Source organism: Octopus bimaculoides, chromosome 19 (assembly GCF_046866305.1).
Source record: "Octopus bimaculoides isolate indiv1 chromosome 19, ASM4686630v1, whole genome shotgun sequence".
Lineage (NCBI taxonomy): Eukaryota > Metazoa > Mollusca > Cephalopoda > Octopoda > Octopodidae > Octopus > Octopus bimaculoides.
In genome coordinates this window covers 27,414,246-27,430,498 of record NC_142946.1, presented here as the reverse complement: position 1 = coordinate 27,430,498, position 16,253 = coordinate 27,414,246, and the positions used below count along the sequence as shown (strand labels likewise).

The 16,253-nt window shown below is 37.9% G+C and overlaps 1 protein-coding gene across 4 annotated transcripts in view; it reads left to right on the top strand.

Annotated features, from left to right (window-relative positions):
* The window catches only part of LOC106878820 (uncharacterized), a 42,750-nt gene extending 30,751 nt beyond the window's left edge, over nt 1–11,999 (top strand). For 3 of the 4 annotated variants that reach the window (XR_016245206.1, XR_001410554.3, XM_089366663.1), the window contains 2 exons: nt 10,791–11,030; nt 11,813–11,999. Coding sequence is in view for 2 of the 4 variants with exons in the window: in XM_089366663.1 (XP_089222789.1) it covers nt 10,791–11,020 (230 nt within the window). In the remaining 2 variants the exon portion in view is untranslated. Of the gene's footprint in view, nt 1–1,193; nt 3,314–10,790; nt 11,031–11,812 lie in introns of those variants that run through there. The other variant, XM_089366664.1, reaches the window with a different exon arrangement.
* The last annotated feature ends 4,254 nt before the right edge of the window (nt 12,000–16,253 follow it).

Genomic DNA, 16,253 nt, shown 5'->3' with positions numbered 1-16,253 from the left:
ATGAATTATAAACATAAAAACATGCACAGAAAAAGTTATTGAGAGTCTCATTTGTGAAGACTTGTGTCCAAAATAATTTGGCTATAATTCATTGTTATGTTGCTGGCTTCTGCTGGGCTATGAAATACAACTGCCTGGTCCATGTTAGCTGCTTTTTCAGCTTTCTGCTGAAGAAATTTTTCAGCGATCTTGATATACCATATACTCACAGTTAACTGTGAAATAAAATGAAGGTGTTTGCTGAGTCTTACTGTCTAGTATTCATCTGTGTTGGATTAGTCTTACTGTCTAGTAGTCATCTGTGTTGGCATACATAGTGAAAGGTCTTCCTTCCTAAGAATGGTGCAGATGAGTTATTGACAAAAGAAAGCTGCTGATTTGTGGCATCTAAGCAGTTAATGTGAAAGAACATAATTGAATGCAGAGGAAATGGAAGAGATGAAAGTAAGAGGATAAGCTTCTGTGTTAAAAGTATTTGAAGAGGAAATTCCATGAGATGTTGCCATTCTTCGTCATTTTTTCTTCACATCATGGTGGTAGTTGTGGTGGTAGATGTAGCTTGTATAGAGGGTCACCAATGTCATAAGTAGTGTGTTGTCTTGTGGCCGCAATATTTAACAGAAGGTTTCATTATTGCACATAAAGTTTAACCATGCTGGTCTTTCACAAATAGCAACAGCAATAATTACATACTAGGAGAAACATACTGCTTGGAGTTTATGGCAAGCTTACTGATACAACAATCTGTGGCAGGCTCAACATAACTGGAATTAATTGTGTTATATTTGTAAAGACTGAAATTCCTGTTGATTCCATCTGTCTTGACCATCTAACAGTTGCAAGAATAGAAACACAATGTGCAGTTGCCTCGACATTCTGCATGGCTAGATGTGAGACATATGAATGAGTTGGCTAGTCTCAATGCTCTGCATGGGCTGTCTGATGAGAGTGAAGGTGAATATATCACTCAGCCACCATCCAATACTCTGTAATTATTTACTGCCCAAGATCAGCCTTTCATAAGGTACAAGCAGAAAATTTTAGAAAAGTGTATCATTCAATGGCTCGACACTGATTTGTTGCTTAACAGACTGATCATGGGAAACTATTGTGGTTTGTTCATGATGTCTGACCAACTACCTTGCAGTTTAGTTATGAATCAATGCTGCACATTCTTTTTTTTTTTTTCACAGGGGGATGTTGATTTCAAAATGTCTTGGAAATAAATTAAAAAATGCTTATGATGATACAACAAAAATGGTCAATTTTATTAAACAAAGACCAGCTTACATTAGAATGTTTAAAAAACATTGTAAAAATCTGAACAAAGAACACAAGTTTTTTTACTACAAAGAGAAATTTAAATCTAGTCACTGAATAGAAGAGTTCCTAATTAGGTGTTTGAGTTGGAAGATGAATTGCAGGAATCTTTCAAGAAAACAATAAGCCAGAATTTATCAAGTACTTTGAAAATGAAAATTGTTGCAGACACTTTTCATTGCATGAGTTGCTTCAACAAGTCAATAGAGAAAGCATACTGACTTCAAGCAACAAGATTCGTGGGTAAATAATGTTGCAAAAGGAAATCTGAAATGTCTCAACTACTGCTGGGGCAAGTGAAGAAGAGTATCAGCAAATTTCTAGTATTATTGAAACCAACCTGAAAGAAATGTTGATCAAAGTTGAACATTATTTTCACTCACTTCCATCAAAAGTGTATAAATGAATGTGGGATCCATATAATAAATCTTCTGTTAAAGTCATTCTTCCTTTGATTTTAAAAGAGGATGAAGAACTTTTTGAAGTTCTAGATTTCTGTGGAAGACGTAGCCATAGTAAAGCAATAAAAATGCTGCTGAAGTTTTTAGCTTCTTATACACATGAGTAAACTTTTTATTATATAACAAGTATCAAAAGCTGGAATTTATTTTATGCACTACTAAAGAATAAAAATACTTATATTACCAAACCATGATAAGAATAAATATGCATATATTCATTCTTGAACTCACTGTTGTCATTTGGTAGATATAAGCACAAATCAGCAAACAATTCTGTTCACTGAAAGTGTAACAAAGCCAGTAGCTTTGGCTAGTCTCAAAGTTTTGACTACTTCTGGCTGATGAGACACAACATGTTGACATGCTGGTGTCCCAATATGCTGTGCACCAATGAGATGAGTGTGTTGAATACAGTTGTCTAAAAGGGAGAAATTATTCTCCAAAGACATACACTAAAGCAGTCAACATATTTTGTGTTTGAACCTGCCTAGATGTGTTGAGAATAAATATGCAAATATTGATTAACCCAGAAATCGCAATACACAGATATTGTTTTGTGCTGAGTGGGGATGCTAAACTCCCTTGTTCGAAAATATAAGGACACAGATAGTGTATTGTATAGCCAGCTGGAGACGATGTTCCCTGGAGCTAAATAACAGTAACATTCATCCTAAACCTGGACTGCCATGTTACATTGGGAAATAATCCTTACTCTAGAGTACTGTTACTGAATGTTTCTTGTTGAGAGATTTATAAATAGAATTTTCTATTTTATTAGATCAGTGACTGTGTGCTACTTTGAAAACTATATTTTCTGAACAAGAATTTAACAGCACCACCTCTAGCCGAACAATTCCTCCACCCAAACAATTTTCCCTCTGTTACACGTCAATTTTTTCATTTGCTACCCAATGTTACGTGAGTTCGTTTCAGTCTATGTTTTTTTTTGTTATTGTGTGATACGTTATGTATATTTGAACTGTTGTCGTTTGACAAACAGTAATTTTCGCCCTATGGGGCAGAAAATTTCTGAATATTGTTTTTTGTGAACTGTTATTATTAACCTTTTCGGGTTTTTAAAAAAAATATTTTTGTCATTTGTCATTTGCGACAAGTTTCTAACATGGAGTTTGACCTCATTTCGAACCAGGATTTTCCTGAGATGGGAGATGGTAAAAACAATGAAAAATTCAAGGATACCCAGGAAAAGCAAAGTTTTTCGGCTGCCGTGGGCAGAAATGTCGTTGAACTGGAAGTAGCCATGGACAAGCTCTTCCAGTTCAGAAGTTTAATCGAGAAAAGTGAAGATGAAACAAAATTGGTACCGCCCCCTGAAACTGTTCAGGCTATACGAGAAAAAACTGTTTTCTACGTTCGGTCTACCTGCACAAAGAAAAAAGCAGTTGAAGTCCCTCCTCATAACACTGAGAAAAATAAACTTGAAAACGTAGTACTAACAAAGGAAAAAAACTGAAAAAAAAAACAAAACAAAACAAAAGGATGAAAAAAAAACAGAATGAAAACCAAAAAGAGGAAGCAAAAAAACAAACAAATGAAAAGGAACAAGAGGAAATGGAATTTACACCAGTCTCCCACAAATGGAAGAAAGTTAATACCCTGGACTCCCCACCCAAACAGCAAAAAAAAAAAAAATTAATGCAGATGAACAACACAAAAAAATTCCCTAATCCCACCCCGCTGGCACTACGTTAATAGGACAACAGTTTGCCATACCCCACCTCCCAACGCTAAAAGGATTTAAAAAATGGATAGGACTGTATCTTTTAATGTGAAAAACGAGAAGGCGTTATGCTTAATTAAAGCACACCCGAGAATTAAATTTTTTAAACCTACAGACAAAGAGTCCCACATTCGATATGCAAAGGTTGGCGAGGAGGAGTGGAAAGAGAAACTCCAAGAACATGTAAAGGACAATTTAGCAAAAGACATTACACAAGATGTGATAACGGGCAAGTAGGTTATCAGCGCGGCAGCCACACCAACCCAGAGCCTGGTGGCAACGCCGGTGAAAAGCCCAGCAGCTACGGGGAGTGTTGGAGAGGCAGGCAGACAAAAACTGCCATGCTCCCTCTAACAACCGCGAGTAGAATATTTTTCTTTCCTCGATGATTAAGTTAGGTTGTATAAATGTGCGTGGAATGGGGTCGAGATGGAAACAGGCTTGTTTCCTGAACGACCTCACGACACATAGAATAGATGTGGCTATTGTAACCAAGTCCAAGATGAGTGAACCTCAAGCGTTCTTGCCTTTTCTCAATGGTTACGAGAAATTTATTTCTCTTAACCGGGGAAGAGGTGCAGGCGTCGCATTCCTTATCAGGAAGAGCTTGGACTTACAGCTAAGTACTGTCTTTCTGGACCCAGAAAGTAGGCTGGCCGCCATAGATGTTACCCATGAGAGTAAATAGTCCTTCAAGTTGGTAGCTGTTTATGCTCCTAAGGAGTGTAGGCAGTCGGGTTTTTATCGAGAACTAGAGCACTTTCTAGTGACCTCAAAAACGGTAGTTCTGTTAGGAGACTTTAACACTATACTTGATGCACGGGTGGATAGTGTTGGTTCGACTGAGAGGAAAGGTAATCCTAGCCTCAAGGGTCTACTAGACAGCTTTAATCTAGTAGACCATTACCGACTGAATGAGCCGAGCGTTCCACAGTGGACGTAGAGTAACAACGACGTCTCATGTAGATCGTACTTAGATAGGGTATTTGTTAGGGAAAAAGATAACAATACTGTTAGCTGTCCACAATTTTGTATTGTGCCTTACATGGATCACAAACTTGTGATGTGTGAGGTACATATAGATACATGTCATAGACAGGGACCAGGGTACTGGAAGATGAACAAATTTGTTTTGACTTGTGAAGCCTTCCGTACCCAGATTAAGGTGTTAGTACAGAGGGCATTATGTGGCACTATCATTAATAATAGATGGTGGCATGCCCTCAAAAGAGCCGTTTGGAGTCCATTAGATTTAGCAAGCAGCTAAGTTTAGATAGGACTAGAATAGAGGGCGATTTAGTTAAGAACTTAGATGAGGCGATGGAATCTGGCTCTGCATCTAGAGTGCAGGCGGTGAGAACAGTCTTGTACCGTCACCTCTCTTACCTCGAGAGGAGGTAAGAGAGGTGTTGGCTGAGTGCGCCGGGGAAAAGTTGCCAGGGCTGGATGGTCTACCCTATGAGTTTTATCGTTGCATGCCGGACTTGTTCGGGGACATACTGGCAGGCATCTATGCAAACTGGCAACAGAACGGGGGGATTCCCAGTTCTGTGAGCTGGAAGTAGTGATGCTGGTCCAGAAAGACCCGAGCAAGGGGGATAGTATTAGTAATTACAGGCCCATAACTCTACTTAATGTAGAGTTAAAGAGTTAAAGATTTTGGACGTGGGCCTATTTTTGGAGCTGAAGGGAAGGTATCTGGAGGATATCATAGACACCAGCTCCCAAATGGCAGACAAAAGTTATTAACAAGCCCAGCGACGGCACCAATGAAAAGCCCAGTGGCTACACAAATGAAAAGCCCAGCGGCTACACCATTAAAAGAAAAGGATGGAGAGGCAGCCGAATTTGTGCAGCCCCTCCTCAAACTCAAACTGTCAGTTACTCCTTTTTTTTCCATTTTTCACTATGGCGATTAAGTTAAGGTGTATAAATGTACGTAGGCTGGAGTTGAAATGGAAACAAGTTTGTCTCCCGAATGACCTCAGGTCATGAGATATAGATGTATGCATTGCAATTGAGTCCAAGATGAGTGGACCACAAGTGTTCTCGCCTCTTCTAAATGGCTATGAGAAATTTATTTCTCCTAGCCGATGAGGAGGAGGGGGCATGATGGTCCTACTCAAGAAGACCTTGGACTTACAGCTAAGTACAGTTTTTCTGGACCCAGAAAGTAGGCTGGTCGTCCTGGATGTGACTCACGAAAGAAAACCGTCCTTCAAGTTGGTAGCGGTTTATGCTCCTAAAGAGTGTAGCCAGTCTGGTCTATATCGAGACCAAGAGCACTTTCTAGTGACGTCAAAAATGGTAGTTCTGTTAGGAGAGTTTAAGAGTATCCTCGATGCATAGGTGGATAGTGTTGGCTCGACTGATAGGATGGGAAATTGTGGCCTCAAGGGTCTACTAGATAGCTATAGTCTAGTAGACCATTACAGACTGGATGAGCCGAGCATTCCACAGTGGATGTGGAGTAATAACGACGGCTCACGCAGATCTTATATAGATAGGGTATTCGTTGGAGAAAGAGATAGGAATACTTTTAGTAGTCCACAATTTTGTATTGTACCTTACACGGACCGCAAATTTGTGATGTGTGTGACACATATAGATAAATGTCATAGACAGGGACCCGGGTACTGGAAGATGAACAAGTCTATTTTGACTTGTGAAGCCTTCCGTGCCCAGATTAAGGATTTAGTACAGAGGGCACTATGTGGCGCCATCATTAATAATAGATGGTGGCATGCCCTCAAGAGAGCCATTCGTTTAGAGTCTATTAGATTTAGCAATCAGCTAAGTTTAGATAGATCTAGAATAGGAAGGGAACTAGTTAAGAATTTAGATGAGGCTATGGAATCTGGCTCTGCAGCTAGAGTGCTGGCAGCAAGAACGGTCTTGTACTGTCACCTCAAAGCCAAACACGACGTCTGCAGGGTTAGAGCTAAGCTACGTGCAGTGGGACAAGAAGGTATTAACGTTGCCGGATGGGCCCGTTGTGTGGAGTGTCAGAGGGGCAAAAAAGGCCTCTATAAAGTCTTTAACAGACAAACAGGGGCACAAGATCTATGGACAGGAAAAGATGCAAAAGGCCTTCACCAGCATTTTATCCGTTTGTTTGGGCAGAGCGACACGCTCGAGCATGGGGAATTCGTAAAGGGCTTCCTCGCCGGTGGGCCATGACTCTTGGCATGTGAAGCGGAATGCTATGAAGGACTGATTACAACTGCGGAGGTTAAAGAGGTGTTGGCCGAGTGCGACGGGGACAAGTTGCTGGAGCTGGATGGTCTACCCTGAGTTTTCTCGTAGCATGCTGGCAGGCGTCTACACAAACTGGCAACAGAATGGGAGGATTCCCAGCTCTGTGAGTTGGGGAGTAGTGATGCAGATCTAGAAGGACCCAAGCAAGTGGGACAGTATTATTAAGTACAGGCTCATAACTCTACTCAATGTAGAGTTAAAGATTTTGACCAACATGTTTGCAAAAAGATTGACACATGTGGAGAAGCTTGTAGGGAAGGCGCAGGCATGCACCGTTCCAGGCAGGTCGACCCAGGACAAGTTTTACCTTATACACTGCACCTTAGACAGGTTGGGTAAATTAACTGGCAAAAGTGGGGCACTGGTCCATTTAAACCAAAGTAAAGCATTTGATAGGGTAGACCACCAGAACCTGGAGGCAGTCCTCAAAGCGGACTTCCGTAGATGGATCTCCACAATGTATAGCGCCATCAAATCCACAGTTCAGATAAACAGCTACCTGTCAGAGCTGTTTTCGATCAAGCGTTCGGTTCGTCAAGATTGTCCCCTGTCTCCACTTCTGTACATGCTGGCTCTTGAGCCATTACTACAGAATTTGGAGAATTTGGGGCGAACCTCCCAATGAAAAGTGGATGCGGGAAGTCGGTCTTTGCTTATGCGGATGACGTCACCATCATCGTGTCCAACGAGGCTCAGCTACCTTGTGTAGAGGACACTATCAAAGAATATGAGGCGGTGGCATGGGTAAAATTTAGCAAGGACATGTCCATCGGCTTGTGCCTCGGCACCTGGAGGAGCAAGTCGATATCGTCCAGTGTCTTGGGTCATTGGACAGATGGTCCTTTTAAGTTTGGTTTGGACTGGACTCCCAGATGGAGAATTGGAGCAAGGTGGCAGACAGGGTGGAGGCCCTAGTCCGGACTTGGTCCGGACGGGCTCTGTCCGTGGACAGAAGGGCAGAGGTGGTACAGGTGTTTATTGCATCTGTAATCACCTACCGCCTAACCGTTGTCCCTTGCCCTGACTCGTGGTTAAACAAGTTGGAGCGCCTCCTCTTCCGCTTATTGTGGAAAGGATTAAAGGGTGGGTTAGGGATGCCCTGGCTAATGATGCACAGATATGCATTCAGGCTGAGACATCTCTGGCGCTACCTAGAGGGTGACAAAGTGTGGAATCCGCTGGTGGAGGAATTCTTTCCGTGACCAGCGTCTTTGGAGAGATTCAAACCCGGTTTTATTAAAAGACGTAATCTGATAGAATAGCAAAAGGAATGTCGAGAGGCACTCATGCTAATCCATAAGACAGGCAAGGCTGGCAGTGGGAATATCACTTCGGTTTTGTATAAAGACCTGGTAGAGTTTAAAAATGATGATGTCCTAGGAGGGGCTCTGGAGTTCGACAAAAGCCAACTTGTCAACCTGTTCCAAAAATCTTTCAGGCCGGAGTATTTGGATAATTACGAAAAATCCCTGACCTGGCAGTGCTACAGGAACACTTTACCTGTTCGCGATAAATTATCCAGGCATAGAATGTCAGTGCCAACGGCATGTCCAAGATGTGGGCTGGATGATCAAACCATCCAGTATGCTTTTGTACAGTGCCAGAAGCTTTCAGGCTTGATAAGATGTGGAATCTGCTGGTGGAAAGAATTCCCGTGACCAGCCTCCTTGGAGAGATTCAAACCTGGTTTCATTAAAAGACGTAATTTACGTTGAACACATGTTGTCACATCTGGGCAGAGTACAGCTATTGGCTGAATCTACAATAAAGATTGTACTGCCAACTGGACTCTCAAAGGAAGGTGAGCCATGTTTCCTCTGTTCAGTAGCAGTGTTGAAAGAGTGTGTGTGGAAGGCCAGAATATAAGGACTCATGGCGGGATCCTTCATCTCTGGCCCTGGTCTGCTACTATACTTCAGATAGCATCTGAAGAGCAAGATAGGGCTGGAGAGGAGAATTCTGTTGTGAAGTGTGTTCGAGAAAAAATGGAAGGCTGTGATAAGAAAGGTGGGTACGAGTAACCCTACTTAATCCTCATTGGAAAAAGGAAAGGGATAGCCACTGGGCCTTTCAGGCAACCGGGTATAATCCCACCCAAAAGTTAAAATATATATATATACATACTTCATCAGTATTTTTAATCCATAAGTTACATTCGAACTCATCATAACATTATTTGTGTGTATTGTCCTGTATTGTCCACTCTTTATGTGATAGTCATTATCGTAATAAAGAATTTACCTCTAGCCAAACTGCAATACACAGATATTATTTTGTACTGAGTGGGGATGCTAAACTCCCTTGTTCGAAAATATAAGGACGCAGATACTGTATCGTATAGCCAGCTAGAGACGATGTTTCCTGGGGCTAAATAACAGTAACATTCATCCTTAACCAGGACTGCCACATTATGTTGGCAAATAATCTTTACTCTAGAGCACTGTTACTGAATGTCTCTTATTGAGAGATTTACAAATAGAAATTTTCTATGACATGCTAAAAAAGTGTGCTAATAAGCAACATTTACTTACTGAAAGGCATACCAAGCTGCCAAAGATAAGTCATGAATTGCCCTGATAACATTTTGAACTTTCTTTAAGTGTGTTTGATATACAATATTAAGTTAATTTTGTTTTTTACTGTGTACAAATATAACACAATTAGAATGAAAAAGCAGCTTTTTACTAATGTATCTCCATCAGCTGATACTCTTAAGTCATAACCAAACCTGACTTGGGCTGTCAGTTAAGAATTAATGTTTTCAACAAGATATAACCATAATCCTATATTGTTAAGTTTCTTTACTATCTTAAAAAAAAAGTCATTCTGTGATTCATATTTTGAAATACTAACATTTAAATATTTAATAATTATCTAATAAGTAGAATTAGTAAAGGGAAGAATTACATCGGAATATTGATAATTTTTTGCGGAATATTGATAATTTTTTGCCGATATCAGCTCATCATCAATACAACATCAAAACGGAGTTATTTTACTTCTTGCATTTCTCATTGTCAGTTCCATTTACTACTACCATCGTCCATTTAGAAAAAAATGTATTTGTAGCAGAATTGTGATTTTTTTTTTAAAGCAGAACTCCAACATTGGACTATTGGATTGCTGTCATGCTGCAGCTGGACACGCAATATTTTTGTGTTCCAAGCAGGGACAGTGGAAGCAACTCAAAATGCAATCCTTTCATTTTCCACATAGAAAGCAGGGAAATTCAATATCCCTGTCGAAAGTTAGGATTTAAAAAACATGTGATTTATCTAGTGTCATAAATAAGACTAAAAACACTTTTTCAAAAAATGCCATTTTTAAAACTAGGAGCCAAACATTTAATTTAAGGTATGTTAAATTGGGATGAAAAAAGTTGTTAAAATTGTTTTTTTGAAGCATCAACAAACATTATGGTGTTTACATTTAAAGCTAATACTTGAGTGGTTATTAACATTTGACAGAATATTTGTTTTGATGTGTGTTGCCAAAAACAAACAGAAAATAAACCAACATAAACCTACTACAGCTCAAAATATATTTCAAATTTCTCAATGAAACCCTACAGAAATGGATATCATTAGGAGAGCTACAGATAGCCTGTCTACAGATTTCAGACAAAAAGTTCTTTAATAAGTAGTATAATTAGTGAATCACTTTTAGATGTTTGTTTATTTTTTTGTCTTGGGGTTTATCAACATATCTGACAGCTAGGATGACCCCCATGTTTGCTGATTTTATTATTTGCATTGGAAGTGGGGCTGAATATCAGTTCCTGAGGCCACCTATGTAAAACTCTGAGTCCCCACCTACCATCCACCTTTCATTTTACGTGAAAGTGCAGATAGGCTGTCAGACATGTCCATAGATAGCACTACAAGTTTGAGGCTTATAAACATTTGTATGAGTTGCAATGTGTTCTATTGACAAACATATACCCAGGTTATTCACTGTGTGAAGGGAAATACATGTAATTCCCTGTTTATTTTTCATGTTATTTTGTATAGGGCATCAGTTTTCTCAGATGATGAGGATGATGATGATGATTCTGAGTATCAAAGACGGACGCTTCAAAAGCCTCCTCTTGTCGTTCAGTTTCCAAAAGAGAGAGCATCTCAACCCCCACTTGTCTTCTCCAGAGCCAAGTAGATATCCACAACCAACTGACATTCATTATACGCCAAAAGAAAGAAGTGCAAATGTAGCTCCTCCCAACCTGTCAGGAAAATCTGAATAGTTGTTGCATGGTAAGTCAATATTATATCATCGGTATGTGGAAAGTAGTTTCAAATTTATTTATAAACAGAAAAATAAAACATTTTGTGCTCAAAAGCTCTTGGGATCATTCCTTGGAGAGCCATGCTTGAAATGTATGCTTTCACCTGATACATAATTTCAGTGCTTAAGAAATAATTGGCAGGTAAATGAGGGTAGAATCAAAAGAAAAAAACATGTTCAAGAATTTTATCAATTTAACCTATCTTGTTTCAAAAGGATTATTTAAAAACAATAAATTGTATAACTCATCCTAACTGGTCTGCTGATATTTGTGTGAGAGGATATCATAAGTTTTAGCTTCAGATAGCCAGAGCATCTCCATGTTGGATGTTTTCTTTTTTGGGTGAAGAGGTACAAAAACTTCGTATTTGCATGAGGAATATAATACTGTAATATTAACTTTGGTGTCTTTTACTATTCTAGAGGTCCTCAGGGCACTGAAACAAGGTGCTACTTCCCTGTTAAATAGGTATCATAATTCCCATTTGTGAAATATGAAACCCCTACCTCTTATCACGGCAAACTAGAAAAGGCAGATAAATATTAGTGTTATACTAGACCTTATATAAGGCCACAGTTGTTGATTGTTGGTTTAGCGATCTTTCTGATTCCAGAAAGCAAATGTGAAATGAGATTATTATTGATTGTGTATTATTTTCAGTATATCTATAAACAACTAATGTCAAGAGGTATACTCAGCAAGTATTTCGTAACTCTACTCTACCTTTTCTTTTTCTGTTTTCTATTTCAGTTCCGGATCGGCGGCTATTCACTGCAATTGAAAATATTCAAGAGGAACAGTCCCAGCAAAGGGAAATGTTGCAGTCTATACTGCAGCTAATTCAAAATATTCCATCCTCATCCCCCATCTCGGAGACAAGAAATCTCCCCGACACAATTCATTTCCCTTGTGGATTAAAATAACATATTAAGTTGTACATTTTACATTTTCATGGTTTTACCTACTGGTTCATTAATAACCTTTCTGCCCCTCTCTAACTGTCTACTTACATGTGACTATTGCTTCCTTCATTCTTCACATGCGTGTGTTTCCATATCCCACACACACACACTGAAGAAACTCACACCCATCATTGTGTGTTCATCTTGGTACTCATAACCTCAGATTCGGTTTCTTTTGAATGTATAATTATTAAAAATATTTAAGCACATCGACCTGATACTCAGTTGAAAAGATTATTTGATTAGGTCCCAGCAGGAATCTCAGAAAGTAACATGGTGCTTGTATACTGTGGTTTGCTTGTTCTGTTTTACTGGTAAAATAAGGTAAGTCAACCAATGGCAGTGGGTTTAAATCCTCTGGTACATGGACATCATATGCATAAACAATTTGCAAAACTTGATCCTACTTGTTGTCACTGTTTGTCACAAAATAGCCCAGATGCCGAAATTGACGTTGTGTACCATATGTAATTTATTTACTGGTCTTTATGTGCAGATATGAATGATTGTTGAAATTTGTCACAAATAGCTGTATATCTGATGGTTGTCAAAAGGCAACTTTGTGGTCTGTTTGGTTGAACTGTTTGATAAAATAATAATTTCTTCTCAAAACACTCCACTATCCACTTCTCTGATTGCTTCAAAATGTAATAGGGGTGAGGTAGGGGTGGAGGTAGAGGAAATTGGTAACTGGGGCAAAATGAGCAATTCCTGATCTCCTGATATTTTCTCCCTACCCATTTGAAACTGTTACATTGCAAGTAGTGCATGATCTTTGGAAATAAAAACTGGTCAGTATTGTTGTTGTTGAAACTAAGGGCTTGGAACATAGTCAGGTGACAGGTACTTATTTAAGAAAGTTTTTCTCAACTTTGACCTGATTGTAATTGAAGTTGCTAATAAAATATCTGGATTCCAAGTCGATTTTTTCCCTACACTACAAAACTTATGTCTAAACTGGGACAAAATGAGTAATGTATAATTTCAACAATTTCTTACCTTTAACTGCATGGTGCATAAATATATCAGGAAGAGAGCCATTCCAGCAGATCATGAAGAAGTTATAGACAAAATTTTATGTTGCGTTTTTAGATTTAGTGGAGTTTCATTAATTTTATATAATGTGACATTTTTCCATGATCCTCTTTCATTTGACCTAGATATTTTAAATATTTGTTGCATTTCTGATTTTTCTGATGACTATGAATGGATATTGATATGTATAAGTCTTTTCCCAAATGTAATTCAGGAGAATTGAAGAGACAAATTTATCTTATCTTGTCTTACTCATTTTTGCTCCATCTAATTTTGTCTTTTTGTATGTTCAATGAGAACGGAGATAATTTTCTGAAGTAGTGTTCTGGATATGTTATAGTAATTTCAATGCATTTAGAGAAGGGTAAAATTCTGGTTTAAGCACCCCATTTAATCCCTCATAACTCTTATATTTTTTAGAATTTTCAGAAAAGTTTTGCGTATTTGTATTCTACACATGGGAATTCAAAAAATTTTTAACTTCTCCTCTCCTCCATCAATCTTAAAAGTTCCACTCTTTTTCGAATTATTTAAAAAAAATCAGGATCATTTGCTTAGCTGATATAGTTTTTGTAAAGTAGTGAACATTTGTAAAAAATATATTTTTCTTCAAAGTCGAAAATGCAGTAAATATTACTTATTCAGCCCCAACCCATTATTTTTTTTCTTAGTGACATATTCACTAAACTAAATGATTGCAGTATGTTATTGCAAGGAAAGAAAGAAATGCTTGTTGGCTGTAAATCATCCATCGCTACCTTCATTTCTGAATTAATGCTTTTTAAGATGAACATTTCAAGACGTCAACTCCAACAATTTCAACAATTGGATAGCTTGAAAGATAAATTGGTTAATGAGAATGTCATTACATATTGCAATCATTTGCAATCATTGCATAATGATGATTTCAGGATATTAACACATTTGAAGTTTACATAATCAATTGCAAAGATGATGTACAAGAAGAATTGATAGATTTACAAAATGACAATGACCTCACAATACAGTAAAGGCTTCATGGTGAGCATGATATCCTTAAAGTACAGTGACAACTTATCCTAATCTATGGAAGCACTTAAATTTGATTTTGCTAGCTTTCCCAATGTCCTGCTTGGCTTCAGCTGTGTTAATATCTTGTTATGTAAATGTAAAAATAGGCTGGATATAATCAAGTGAGGTGACTTGCAGTTAAAGATGACTAATTTAAAACCTAATGTGTCTGCACTAGCTGCATCACACAGACACAGGGGTCAAGTTGATGATACATAAAAATGGTATGTGTGTGCCAAAATATTTAATGTTACTACTTTTTACATTACTTTCAATAAAAAACTTGTGATGTAACAATTGTTCATTGTTATCTGTTTGTAACAATTAAAAAATTGGCAATGTTTTTTGGTATGCTTTTCTGGTATACTTTTGAATATTTAGTATACAGGTGGACGGTGGAAAATTTTTCTATGTGAAAGTGAGCAATGATGCAGAAAAGGCTGAGCATCTTGAATCTACAGTTTGGTGGTTAATGGAAAAGATAGGTATGGATAAGTGAGTGCTAAAGACAAGGTGAGCATTAGCTATTAGGGAATTAACATATAACCATATTAGACATTGGTGTCCTTTAAGGTTTTATTCTCAGTTATTTTCTCTTCATCAAACAAACTGAAATAATCACATACAAATTCAGAAATACATTACCTTAGAAATTTTGTTTTGCTGAGGTACTTAAATCTGATTGTAGTATCTCTTAAACTTAAAAGATCAAAGCTTATAACAATTACCTTGAAATAAAACACTTCAATTTGAATATATCACATTTATTATTATTGAGTGAGAGAGCAGTGCATGCCATCAAAGTGACACTGGGGTAAAATATACGAAGCCCAGTATACCCATCATGACTACCCATCTGATAAGGGTACACCAGGCACATGCATCATAACCATATGTGCGCGACATGGTGATCTCATATCAAGATAAACAGCACATAACCTCGCAGGGGCCCAGTTAGAATTTTCTTCAGGTTGGGTAGCCCATCCCGCTCAAAAGGTCCCTGAGTAAGGTTTGTTTAAGGATGTTGAGCAAAACACCCATGTTTCCAAAGTTGAATTATTCAAACCCCAAAGAATTCCTCTCAACACATGGCTATGATGCTCCCCCATTACTTCTGCTCATGATCAGAGACGCACATATCGTCAGCCACCAAGGGACATACTCAACTGGTTAAGGTCAAACAGCCAACAAGCAAATCTGTGGTATTAAGCAGAATATTTGCTGTAGACCATCTTTTATACCAAGACAAAACAATGTACACGATAACACTTCCAATCAATCAAGATCAGAAGCCATGAGAGCCACTGCCTGGTACTGCATCAAGGCATTGATTATTATTATTATTATTATTATTATTATTATTATTATTATTATTATTATTGTTATTATTGTTATTATTGTTATTATTATTATTATTATTATTATTATTATTATTATTATTATTATTATTATTATTATTATTATTATTATTGTTGTTGTTGTTGTCGCTGGATGAAATGCTTAGCAGTATTTTGCTGATTACTATTTTCTGAGTTCAAATTCTGCCAATGTCAACTTTGCCTTTCATCCTTTCAGGGTTGATAAAATAAGTACCAGTGAAACACTGGGGTCAATGTAATTGATTAGCCTCCTAAACATTTGAAACCATTATTATTATTGTTATTTGAAACCATTATTATTATTATTATTATTATTATTATTATTATTATTATTATTATTATCATTATTATTGAGCAGAATATTTGTGGTAGTCCATCTTTTATATTATAAAGGCGGCGAGCTGGCAGAAATGTTAGCATGCCAGGTGCAATGCTTTGCGGTATTTCGTCTCTCTTTATATTCTGAGTTCAAATTCCGCCAAGGTCGACTTTGCTTTTCATCCTTTCGGGGTCAATAAATTAAGTACCAGTTGTGTACTGGGGTCGATCTAATCGACTGGCCCCCCTCTCCCCAAATTTCGGGTCATGTGCCTAAAGTAGCAAAGATTATTATTATCATCATCATCATCATCATCAACATCAAGGTTGTGAGCTGGCAGAATAATTAGCATGCCAGGCAAAATGCTTAGTGACATTTTGTCCATCTTCATGTTCTGAGTTCAAATTCTGTTGAGATTGAATTTGCCTTTCATCCTTCTGGGGCCG